Here is a 12,405-nt window from a genome sequence, read left to right on the forward strand (position 1 = left end):
GATCATGACAAATGCACTCAGATAATAGCAAATTCCCTCAGATAACACCAAATAATGATTCCTCCTTCATCACTGACCACACACATCACTCTGGTTTGGGAAGAGGATTCATGGGAAGTTGTGCATTGGTGGGAACACATCCACATGTTCAATCAGGACGTCCGCTAGATGGAAAAGAAGATAAGAGAAGTGAGTCTTCCTTACAACCAGGCCCAGACTCATCACTGGGCATCCTTAGGCAGCTAATGCCCCCTCCCATGCCCTGGCAAAGCCCAGTGGAGCTGCTACCCACCCCCAACATCACTACCCCCATTGCCAGACCATTGGGCATCCCCATAGCATCTGGGAACAGCTGTTCACTCTCCACCTTGCTTGGGGGCTTTGAGGCAGGGCTGGGATTCCAACCTGAGGCAGGTGTGTTACAGCAAAGAAGTGAGCCCTCCTCAGACCCCAGTTAGGCTGCCAAGGATGGCTTTGGGGTGGAGAGTGAGCCCTGTGGGTTTGTTCTGTGCTTGCAGAATGGACAACTTGCCTTCGTTGATGGTATTGAACAACTCGGACACCGCTGGCGTAAGAATTCCATTTATTGCTATCCCCTGTAGAGACAAAAAAAATTGCCTTAATCAGGTCCTTTATTTAACCCCAAAAGCAAATACAAGAGAACTCCAAAGCAGCTGCTGAACCCCACTCGGGTGGCTCCAAGAACCTCTGTGGGCTCTGCTACCTAGTAGGTGGAGGCCAAAGGGCAGCACCAAAGAAGAGGCAAAAAAAATCCACCTGAATAATCCTGGACACACTGGTAGATCATGTTCCCTCTCTGCTTGATACCAAGCTTGGATATCACTTTTCTTGAGACAGTCTTTTTTAAGCCGCTTTGAGAAACCTTTCTGGACCATAAAACAGATACTTACAGGCATGTTGTTGAATTTTAATGCATATGCCAGCAAATCACGGATGGTGCTGATAGCCAGCTGTCTTTCCTGCTCATCTTCTGCATTGAAGTAAAAGGTCAGCGGCTGTGGGAGGAAAAAGCACCATAGTATCAGGGGGCTGGTTTTGGCTAGAGAGGCAAGCTACCATCCCCACCAAGGAGTCCTCCCCACTATCTGAGGGAGATCCTTTGTTCAATGTTCCAGACAGCTCAAAAAGGCTTTCTCCCAAGTCACCAAGCCCCAAATTTGCTTTGGGGGCCCACTCTGGCTGCTGCACCCAGGTGGAGACTGAAGAAAGGGCCTTAACAAGGGTCTGAGTGGCCTGCCCTTCCCCAGCGTGTCAGGGGACACCCATGCTCTGAGTTTGTGATGATGCCTGATCAAGCTTTTATGCCAGCAGGCTCTGCTGAAATGAATCAATACCCTTGTCCCACCATCGCACTTACTTGCATGATGCATGACAGGGTTGCAAGGGTTGGGGACTCAGCCAGCAGGCGCCTGACCATTCGATGAAACTGCTTCCTAAGCTCCTGGCAGTGAAAACCATTTTCACAAAGATAGATTCACAGATTCATGGGAGGAGATGATGTGGAAAGATATGGGGGGGGGGATAGATAACAGATTTTTAGCACTGGATAATAAGGAGTGTGATACTGAAGCAAACTGACAGAGTAGAGACAAATGCCAGCTTCAAATGAGACTAAGTTTTCACTCACGGACAAATAATGAGGCAAAATTCACTTTCTGAATGGAGATGATGTTTAAAAAATCCTTGTGTGTAATAGCTGGAAACCAGTGAAACCAAAAACATTATTTGTGCAACTAAGCTTACTCTCTCACTAAAAAAAATAGTAAGAAATGGAAAGATGGTGCAAAATTTTCAGAAGATAAATTGAACCAATAGAAGTCAAGAATAATGATCAAAGCTACAAAGAATTTACCTCCTTTTCATCATCGCTCAGTCCATAAGTGTTAGCAATCGGACAGAGCATCCCACCGACAATGTTTGATTTCTTACTTGCCGTAAATGCAGGTTGCAGGAAGCTGTCATGAGGAAGCAAGAAATAAGATAAGACCAGTGGTTGGTTTCCAGGGGTGTTGGGAGCCCCACCCCCACTGATTTGGGACCTCTGGAGACTGTAAATTCAAAGTCTCCATGACCCACTGAGGAGCTAACCCCATCCTTGATTGACCCATCAAGTCCCAGCTTACTTCAAGGAAGAGATGAGATTTTTTTTTGGGGGGGGGGGATACATCTAGCCCTAGGAGCATAACAGCCACCAGCAATTTTTCTTTTATTTTTTAGAGATAGAAGCTTCCATTGCCACAACCTACCTACCCTGTAAACTTGTTGTCAAGCTCAATATGGCACTCTTGGCCCATTTATTCAGTCACTGCTTTTTCCCTGCATTTTGATTCTTCTCACTCAATCTAAATTGCCAGCCACTGGCTGCCCTTTCCTCAAGCAGGTCTCTCTCTCTCTCTCTCTCTCTCTCTCTCTCTCTCTCTCTCACACACACACACACACACACACACACACACACACACACCACTTCTAATTCCCAATCACTGTGAATAAATACACACACACAGTGCCAACAACATACGTCAGGCAGATGATGTTCTCCATTCCCATTTTCAATACTTTGGAGGGGACCGGAAACATGTACCATCTCTCCATGATGTCCTGAGAAGAGTTTAAAGAGCAGAAGAGCAAAGTTAGTTCCCCATGGAATTCAGGGGGGCTGCTCCAGCCCCAGACTCAGGGGTTCACTTCAATTGCAGTTGGAATGCCTGTCCCAAATGCCTGCAAATTCTTCTTCTTTACCAGACCCAGAAACTTGCTTTTCAGAGACCATTACCCAAACCTCACCCCCATCCCTTCCGCCCACCTCCCCACTGGATTTCTCATACTGAACCTCACTTACCATAATAGCCGCGCAGGTGGGTTCTTTATGATACACCACTCTATCGTTGCTCATATGATAGATGTACTCGCTTGAGTAGCGAATACAGAAGAGGAAAAAATAATCCTTGCCGAGATTCTAAAAGTGGAAAAAGTCAGGCTTTTAATCAGGAAAGGACTTCCCTAGGCTGTCCTCGCCCCACCCCTATGGGAAGTTCACCCTGCCCCTGGGCGCCCCGCCCCAGGCACCCAAGCGGCTTCCTCTGCTGCTGGGCAAGGTAACCTTCTGTGCCGAGGGGTCTTATACCTGGTCTATACTCCTGCTCCCACTGATACTAACCTGCAGAACTGGGTCAATGGCAGCCAAATCCATTTCTGCAACTGAAAGAGGAGAAAAGGATGTGAAGGAAGGTTCATCCATCTATTTACACCTCAAGCATCAATTTCTTACTAAACCTCTTGCCACCACTCTTAGGCCTCTTCAGAGGACCCCTTCAGATGACCCTCTCTGCTCCCCGTCTCCACCCCCCCGCTCTCTCACATCTCCCCTTCACTTTGGCCAAGCCCCCACCTCCTTCCCTCTCTCCTGCTTGTCTCTCTTTTCTTTCTTTAATGTGTTGTGGCTTTATTCTGCACTGTAAGGCTAGTGGTGTATAAAATGGCATGTGGAGTAGAGAGACTGGAGAGAGAGAGGCTTCTTGTCATGCCAGTGCCCAATGGGGTCATACAGTGACACTGGTGAGTGGAAGATTACAAGCAGACCAGAGAAAGGACTTTTCCACACATTGCTGAAGGATGGAACTCCCTGCCACTAGATAAGGGGATGGCTGCCATGTGGGACGGATTAGAGAAATTTGTGGCAAATAAGGTCATTGGCAGCTAAATATTTCCTCCAGGAAGAGAGGCAGCATGTCTTTCAATAGCACCAGTTGTTGGGGATCACGGTTCCTGTTGTGGACTTTGCCCTAAATATCTGGTTGGCCACTAGGGGAACAGACTGCTGGACTAGAAGGGCCACTAATTTGCTCTCGCATGGCTCTTACAAAGAAGCCTGAGCACCAGCCACCTTCTTATAAGACTCCTTGCTCTCATCCTGACCTCTCCACAAAACAAGACACCTCCCCAACAGCACCTTCACCTAACCTCCCTTCCTAGGCAGATCTACTACAACAACACATGCACCACTTTCACATATTTGTAGAAGAGATCCTTAAAGGGGTGACCTTAAAGGAGTGACCTCTGCAATCCCAAGACCGTAGGCTTTGCGGGTGGTTAAAGCTAGAAGAGATGGGGGAGAGGTGAGAATGAGACCCAGAGCCAGAAATATTGTGTCGAGAATTGTCCCCTGTGGAGACCACGAAACCACTGCAGAATAGCCCAAACAGAAAAAATGTGCAGCCTTCTCTGTTTCAAACTATTGAATGGCAGTTCAGTGAAATGGCCTCTAGCATTTCCAACACATCAGCATCTCTGGAGAGGGCCTGCTAAAGCCTCCACTCTCCACTGATTCAATGAAGGCACAATGATGGTCCCCCAAATCTTGGCCAAAGCCACATTCATCAACTGCCCATCAGGGTTCAATTTTGCTCAGTAGCCACACAATGAAACCGCTTGCACCATTACAGCTTGCACCATAAAAAATCCCCCAGCAAGGTTTGATTTTACTCAATAGCAACACAGTGAAACAGTTTCCACCATCACAGCTTGCACCAATTTTTTTTTAAAAAAAACAAACCATCCAGAAACAAACCACTCTATGGATATAAGAAACATAATCACCAATATAGAATATATAGAAATTGATACTGCACACACACAAACACACACACACACACACACACACACACAATTATTAGCTATTGAATGTTATTTGCACATGCACTCATAAGTAGCATTATCAAAGCAATGAGGGGCTGCAACAGCCTCCACTCTCCACTGATTCAATGAAGGCACAATGATAGCCCCCCAAATCTTGGCCAAAGCCACATTCATCAACTGCCCATCAAGGTTCAATTTTGCTCAGTAGCAACACAGTGAAACAGCTCAGCAGCAATACAGTGAAACTGCTTGTCCCCTGTGGAGACCATGAAACCACTGCAGACTAGCCCAAACAGAAAAAATGTGTAGCCTTCTCTGTTTCAAACTATTGAATAGCAGTTCAGTGAAATGGCCTCTAGCATTTCCAACACATCAGCATCTCTGGAGAGGGGCTGCTAAAGCCTCCACTCTCCACTGTTTCAGTGAAGGCACAGTGATGGTCCCCCAAATCTTGGCCAAAGCCACATTCATCAACTGCCCCTCAAGGTTCAATTTGCTCAGTAGCAACACAGTGAAACCGCTTGCACCATCACAGCTTTCACCATAACAAATAATCCCCCATCTAGGTTTAATTTTGCTCAATAGCAACACAGTGAAACAGTTTCCACCATCACAGCTTGCACCATTTTTTTTTAAAAAAACCCAAACCACCCAGAAACAAACCACTCTATGGATATAAGAAACATAATGACCAATATACAATTTTCATAGAAAATAATATATATAGAAATTGATACTGTACACACACACACACACACAATTATTAGCAATTGAATGTTATTTGCACATGCACTCATAAGTAGCATTGTCAAAGCAATGAACCAAAATTAATAATTAACTCCCATGTGCCCACCCCTGCACCCCTGCCACAAACCCATCTAACCGGGAAATAAATCTAAGTCCCTAGCATAGCACATGAATTAAAAAAAAACCATTGGTACCTATCTCAAGTCTGTGATCCAAACCTCGTAGCGAGCCAGACAAAGCAAGGCAGATATCAGCAAGCAAGCAAGGAATAAACCAGCCACATGACCACAACACTCACGCCCCCCAAAAGTAAAGGGACCAAGGGTTGGACCTTTCCATTGAAACTTCCAATCAGTTTCACTGTGTGGGCGGACCCACACAAAACGTAGATTATGAATTACCATAATCTATTGGGGTGGAGGGAGAACCATCTCCTATGTGGTGAACTTCAACATAAGATGAGCTCCCCCCTTTGTTTAGATGGAATGGCAGTGTTTACTGCCGCTCTAATCACGATGCCAAGGACACCAGGAGCCTTATCCAAAGCTGGAAATATATGTACAAAGTTCCAAGGAACTTCTGCAGAAGAGAAACTGGCATGGTCTAGTGTTGTCTATTTGGATTCAGTATGGCTCCTTTACTGTACACAGTACATTAGAAAATGCAAACCTCCAAGTTTAGGAGAAGGCCTGAAGCTCAGTGGTGGAGCAATTCCCAGTGGCATCTCCAGGAAGGGTAGGGGGGAAAAGACACTGTCTGAAGTCTTGGAGAGCTGCTGATATAATACAAATCTATGGTGTGACCACACATGCAGTACTGCTTTTAGTTCTGATCTCCTCAGCTTGAAAAAGAGATTGTAGAGTTCAAGAAGGTTCAGAAAAGGGCAACAAAAATGAAAAATAAGATGGAGCAACTCCCTTATGAAGAAAGTGTGAGAGATCCCGTTTCAGATAACCAACATACTTAACTCGATTCAATTCATGAAGCGGGTGAAACTATAGCGTAAACTGTTCTTCCAGGCTTAGCTAGATCACTTCCCCAAGCTTGAGAGGAAGGGCTATCAAGCTCTTTGTTATCCCACTTTCCATCATTTTGCACCATATGTCCCCTACCACTAAGGAGGTCTAAGCTGTATGCTCCAAGCTTAGACTGCATGGCTCAAGCAAGCCATCTTTGTGTTTTATACAAATAATTTAGAAACAATTTGGAAGCTAAGATATACTGCCTGTGTTTTGCGTGGTCAGACCCAGAAACCTCCCCCCTAAATAAATTCACACTTGACTGAAATTTTGGGTTTGGTTTTTGGCAGAATTTAGGCCACAGCGTTATTGATTACAGAAAGTGACTAGTTGCATAGGCCCTGGTTCGACTAGCTCCCTGCCGTGCAGGTAGCGCTGACCCAGGGTTCCAGCATAGGTCAGCCAAGGGTGAACACCTGGATAAGCGGAAAGCCAGTAACAGGCTATCTCCGCCACCCAAATGTCCCCCTGGACTCAGGCACAGGCACAACCCCCTCTCAGGGGTTGACCAAACCACCGAGTCCCTGGATTCCTTTAACGGAATACCCTTCACATAGGGATGGCAAGAGCGTTCTCCCATCCCTATCACCTGAATGAGAGCCTATCTGCAGCCTTACAAATTGTGATGATTTGCTACGCGGCAGGCGAAACCCAAATGGCAACAGCCAATCAGCCAAGTGGGGAAAATTCCTGCTGTGCTCCTGTCCCAACGACAGATGACAGACGACGGCATAGCAAGGTCAAGCACACAGTCCTAAATATAGGGAGAGGTGGGTGGGTGTTCCGAATGCACACACCGAAAGAAGAAGTTCTGGGTCACATGCATGGGCATAAATAAGTCCCTCGAACTGTTTGGACTGCCTCCCATTGGCCAGATTGCACCCAGCTTTGAGGGACCTACCAACTGGGTGTTGTGGCTGACCAATCATACCCACCCACAACACAGGGTGTCGGTTTCCAGGTCTCACCGCAATATGTGTCCTCTTAAAGGAGGACCCGATTTGAGCGCTCAGACCCAGAAACCTTCCCCCTAAATAAATTCACACAAGACACAAATTTTGGTTTGGTTTTTTGGCAGAATTTAGGCCACAACTTTATTGATTACAGCAAGTGAGTGGTTGCATAGGCTCTAATTTGACTAGCTCCCTGCCTTGCAGGTAGCACTGACCCAGGGTTCCAGCATAGGTCAGCCAAGGGTGAACACCTGGATAAGCGGAAAGCCGGACATGGGCTAACTCCGCCACCCAAATGCCCCCCTGGAATCCGGCATGGGCACAACCCCATCACAGGGGTTGACCAAACCATCAAGTCTCTGGATTCCTTTAACGGAATACCCTTCACATAGGGATGGCGAGAGCGTTCTCCCATCCCTATCACCTGAACCAGAGCCTATCCACCACACAAGCCCCGCGCTTGCCGGCAGCCTCTCAGACCTGTAACCAGTCCCTTAATCCCGCTGACACAGAGGTCAGCCATAAATCAATCACATAAACCAATCACAGACAGATGAACCCCATCAAGCCTGTAAAGGGACGCCTCACGAGAGGTAATGCCCTGGTGATGGATCACCATCTCACCCAAGGCCAGAATCTTCTTGGCCACTGCACTATGCACGCGCCTCCTGGCCATCTTGGTGGCAGCTGGGCATTGGCTACCACGCCACAACTGTCACTGCAACAGCTGCAACCAAAAGATTTTGAGTCCAGGAAGAGCTGCCTTCAACTCCTCCAAGTCCTCCTGCATGCGGGTCTGCAGGCTCAAGCTGAGAGCTTCCAGCAAATCATTCTTGCCCAGCTGCACCACCATCGCCACAGGCGTGCCTTCCACAGACACCTTGTTCTGCACCATTGGGAGAAGCTCATCCCAATGCATTCCTCATCTGGACACCCAGGAGACGCTCATGTGGTCGGGGAGCCCGAGACTGCGTCTGAATCCAGACTCCTCCCCCTCTTGCTGGCCCAGTGGACAATGCTATGCCCGACTATCCAGACGTGCAGGGTAGGTGGACCTAGGAATAAACAAAACAACATTAGCAACTGCATCTCAACACCACTTCTGAACATAACCTCGGTATGCTCCAGATTTCCAGTGGCCCAGATTCTGTTGACAGACAGGCCCCAATGCACAGCGGTGGTAGCTGCCCCATTACGGAAGAAATGAGGTGCAATTCACTGGCTGACAGGCTGCATGCTGCCAGCACCTTGTGCATTACTGCATCAAATTGATGCCTCCTTAACAGGGACCCATCCTCGTGGACCAGGAAGGGTCCATCCCCAGGCAGGCGAAGTGGCAAATATTTCTTGGCATCTTTAACTGGACAAGAGCCAAGCTCACCAGTGGCAGGAAGCCTCATCAAGGCACCTCTGCCCAACTGGTCCGTTTTGGAATTACGAATGGTTAGCACCAGCTCAGCATCGGACAGCTGAATATCTTGCAAAAGCAAGCCCTTGGGAGTCCTTCCCTGCACTGACTCCACCACCACTTCGCCCACACGCAGTGCACCGAAAAAGGCAATTGAGAATGCTGCCGAAAAGAGTATCGTCTCAAAATTAGACCAACAAATTGATCTCAGGGTGCAGCGCATAGCACACAAAATGCCAAATGTGACTGGCCTCCTACCTGGCGACTTAGGAGGCTGTAGCCTGGCCTATCCCTCAAGAACCTTTCGCACCACAAATTCTGCACATGGGTCTCTGGAATAAAGGGACTTACAGAAAAAGGTAATGGCAGAAGACTGAATTCGGATGGACTTCACAGCTCAACCCATAAAACGCTGGTGAGCCAAATATGCAACACCTGATGTGTGGATGGTGACTCTGTACTAAAGCTGGTCGTGAGCTGTGCTCTGAAAGCCAAAAAGTCCATCCAGGCCTTTTTATAAGACCTCAGAGTAGAAGGAGAAGCTGATGCTACTGCTCCCTGAAGGACTATCTGTTGCCAAGGTTCCAAAGGTAATCTGGGAAATATTCTCGAAGCTGCTGGGCCTCCAAAGCCAGGGATCTGAAGCGCTCCATCTAAAAATGGGATAGGGCATCCACAATGTCATTATTAGCACCAGGAATAAAGCAGGCAGAAAAAACAATACTAAGCTTGAGGCACTGTAGCACAAACGTGCGTAACAGGGCAGAGAGCCTGGAGCAGGATGACTGCTTTGCCAAAACGCTCACCACGGCCTGGTTATCGGACCAGAAACAGACCCACCAGTCCTTGAACTCCGTGGTCCAGATGTGCATTGCCACTACAGTTGGGAAAAACTCAAGAAAGGTTAAATCACAGGCTGTACCCTGCCAGTGCTCAGGCCACCTCTGAGTGCACCAACAGCCATGGAAATAGAGCCCAAAGCCCAATGAGCCAGCAGCGTCCGAATGGACCTGGAAATCGAAATTGAATTCCTTCAGGAATTCAAGCCACATCTCCAGGTCTGCCCTGACTTCGCTGGACAACCGGACCCAGTGATGGCATGAGCGCAGGCCAGCTGAAAGTCTCTTCAAAATTACTTCTTCATATAGTGGATGATGGAACTCAGTCACACAGGAGGGCCACCTTGGATGGCTTTAAAACAGGATTGAATGAATTCATGGAGAGTATGGCTACCAATGGCTACTATCCATGATGACTATGCTCTACCTCCATTCTAGCCCCTGTTCATGGCTGGCACCAGAGGCTGCCATCATCAAGCTCCTGACAAGGCCCCTCCTGTAGCAGGGGGTTGCAGAAAAGACCTCTGCTGTGCCTGTGGGTTGGGTGGGTGCCCTAATTCACAGTTAACTAGTCTTCAAAGATCCATATATCTGTTAAGTTCCCAGCCAGGAAATCTCCATTAATTGTTCTGTCTGCTAGGAGGAGATAGGATGTATGTACCCTTTACTTCCTCCCCTGAATGCCCATTTCCAAAGTGACACATGCCTATATGTAGGGCAGTGGCTGCCAACCTTTTATGGTCCATGGGCAATTTGGAATTTTGAAAAGGTGAAAAAGGCACCAGTCTAGGATTGCCATATTTTGAAAAAGCGGACACATTTGCCAACTTCTACTTTTAACTAAGGATCGCTTTGATGACTCTCATTTTAAATACCCCTCCTATATGTAGGCTATAGAAGCTGTGATATATTGCTAATAACAATGTTCTTAACTTTCAACAAGAAAATAATAATACATATTGCTCCCTCACTTGCCACATGAATGTATCTGGGCTCATGTTCACATCTTTGTACATATGGAATCTCATTAAAGGCAGGGGTATGTTAACTCTTGCCCTCCTAGATTCCTTCTCCAAGATCTTGTAGCTGAGCCAGCATCCTTTGAGTTCAGCCACAAGAGAAGGGATTTATACGGTATGTAGCTAGTTTAAGATGCTGCTCTATTGTGATTCTCTGCTGCAGACCAGCTTTGCCAGGTGCCTCAGGTATGAGTCTAATACACTAGATTTTTTTCCCTTGGGTTACTGCAGTGCTTTTTTTTCTGGGGGGACAAAGAGGTACCTAAACATTTTGTGAATCTAACAGGAGAAGAAACGAAACATTTTTAAAAAAAATTAGTTTCTTCTCTAGCACAGTAAACCCATCAGTTCCACTGTTACCCCCGATGGCAGTCTCATTTCCTGTCATGGTGTTTCCTGAGTCTCAGACGGAAGTGAACATTTAATGCAGGGGTTGTCAGCTTGGTCCCTACCATCCACTGGTGGGCATTTCAGGATTCTAGGTGGGTGGTAGGGGGTTCTATGACACAAGCTCAATCCTCCTTCCATCGAGCACTCAGGGCCGTCTTTAGCAGATGTGGTGCCAGGGTGCAAATATTTGCCCAGTGCCCCCAAATTACCACAGATAGTGTTGGGGTGGCCATAGCTGTGCACTGCCAGCCATCCGGGGATGTTCAACTCTCTCCCATGCTGCTGTGGAGGAGCGATCCCTGCAGAGGCTTGGGAGTGAATTTGCACGCCTCCCAAGCCTCCACAGGAGGAGAGCGATCCTCACAGTTGCGCCCCTCTCAAGCCCCCACGGGAGGAGAGCGCAGCTTCCTTCCCAAGCCTCCTCGGGAGGAGAGCGATTCCCACCACATCACTAAAGTCTGCCGATCTGCTCCATCTGACACACCCCCTTCACCGCATCGCAAGTCCAAGTCTTCACCCCGGTCCACCAAAGGAAGCTGTTTTGCCCTCACCAACTGCAGCTACGTGTCCGGATTCACGATTGGCCAAACCAAATCACCTACGTGTCGCAAGCTACACATCACCGTGCTCATCGAAGGAGCTCCGTGTGGCATGGAGATTGATACCGGGTCTGCCTTGTCCGTTGTATCCTGGAGCACCATCAAAAGACTCGTGCCCAAGCTGTCCAAGAGGCAACTCAACCCACACCGCATACATTTGAGAGACTACCAGGGAAACGACATCCCCGTGGTAGGCGTCGGCCGGTTCTGGGTCACTTTCAGGAATTTTTCAGGACTGCTCCGACTGGTGGTGGTCGAAGGCCTGCAGTCTAGCCTCCTAGGGCAAGACTAGTTTGATGCCCTCAGCCTGGAAGTCACCGGCATCAACTGCATCTCTGACGCGGAGATTGATGACCTAATCAAAGACTTTGCTGAGGTTTTCAACGGCACTTTGGGCCCAGTATACTGATACGCCCATCTCCTTTAGCCTTGATCGCCAAGTCACCCCCATCAAGCTAAAGCTACACCAGGTTACGTTCACTTTCAAAGCTAAGGTGGATGAACAACTTGACAAGCTGATTGCGCAAGGTGTTTTGGAGCCAATTGACCATGCCAGTTGGGAAACCCCCATTGTCATGTCTGTTAAGCCAGATGGGTCGGTGAGAATATGCGCAGACTACAAGTGCATGATCAACAAGGCGCTTCAGCAGCACATTTATCCAGTTCCCGTTGTCCACCACCTGCTGCATTCCCTGGGTGATGGCAAGGTCTTCGCTAAACTGGACCTTACACAAGCCTATCAACAACTGCCTGTCGACGACGCCACCGCTGAAGC

At 47.9% G+C, this 12,405-nt stretch overlaps 1 protein-coding gene across 1 annotated transcript in view; it reads right to left on the reverse strand.

Annotated features, from left to right (window-relative positions):
• Positions 1 to 402: 402 nt before the first annotated feature.
• Positions 403 to 12,405, reverse strand: part of LOC128406487 (uncharacterized) — an 82,920-nt gene continuing 70,917 nt past the window's right edge. The window contains exons 2-9 of the mRNA XM_053373913.1: positions 4,034 to 4,116; positions 3,179 to 3,219; positions 2,861 to 2,977; positions 2,540 to 2,619; positions 1,874 to 1,976; positions 1,379 to 1,462; positions 912 to 1,016; positions 403 to 596 (exon numbers count right to left, since the gene is read on the reverse strand). Coding sequence (XP_053229888.1) covers positions 444 to 596; positions 912 to 1,016; positions 1,379 to 1,462; positions 1,874 to 1,976; positions 2,540 to 2,619; positions 2,861 to 2,977; positions 3,179 to 3,219; positions 4,034 to 4,116 — 766 coding nt within the window. The 3' untranslated portion in view covers positions 403 to 443. The remainder of the gene's footprint in view (positions 597 to 911; positions 1,017 to 1,378; positions 1,463 to 1,873; positions 1,977 to 2,539; positions 2,620 to 2,860; positions 2,978 to 3,178; positions 3,220 to 4,033; positions 4,117 to 12,405) is intronic.

This window comes from Podarcis raffonei, chromosome Z (genome assembly GCF_027172205.1).
Source record: "Podarcis raffonei isolate rPodRaf1 chromosome Z, rPodRaf1.pri, whole genome shotgun sequence".
Lineage (NCBI taxonomy): Eukaryota > Metazoa > Chordata > Lepidosauria > Squamata > Lacertidae > Podarcis > Podarcis raffonei.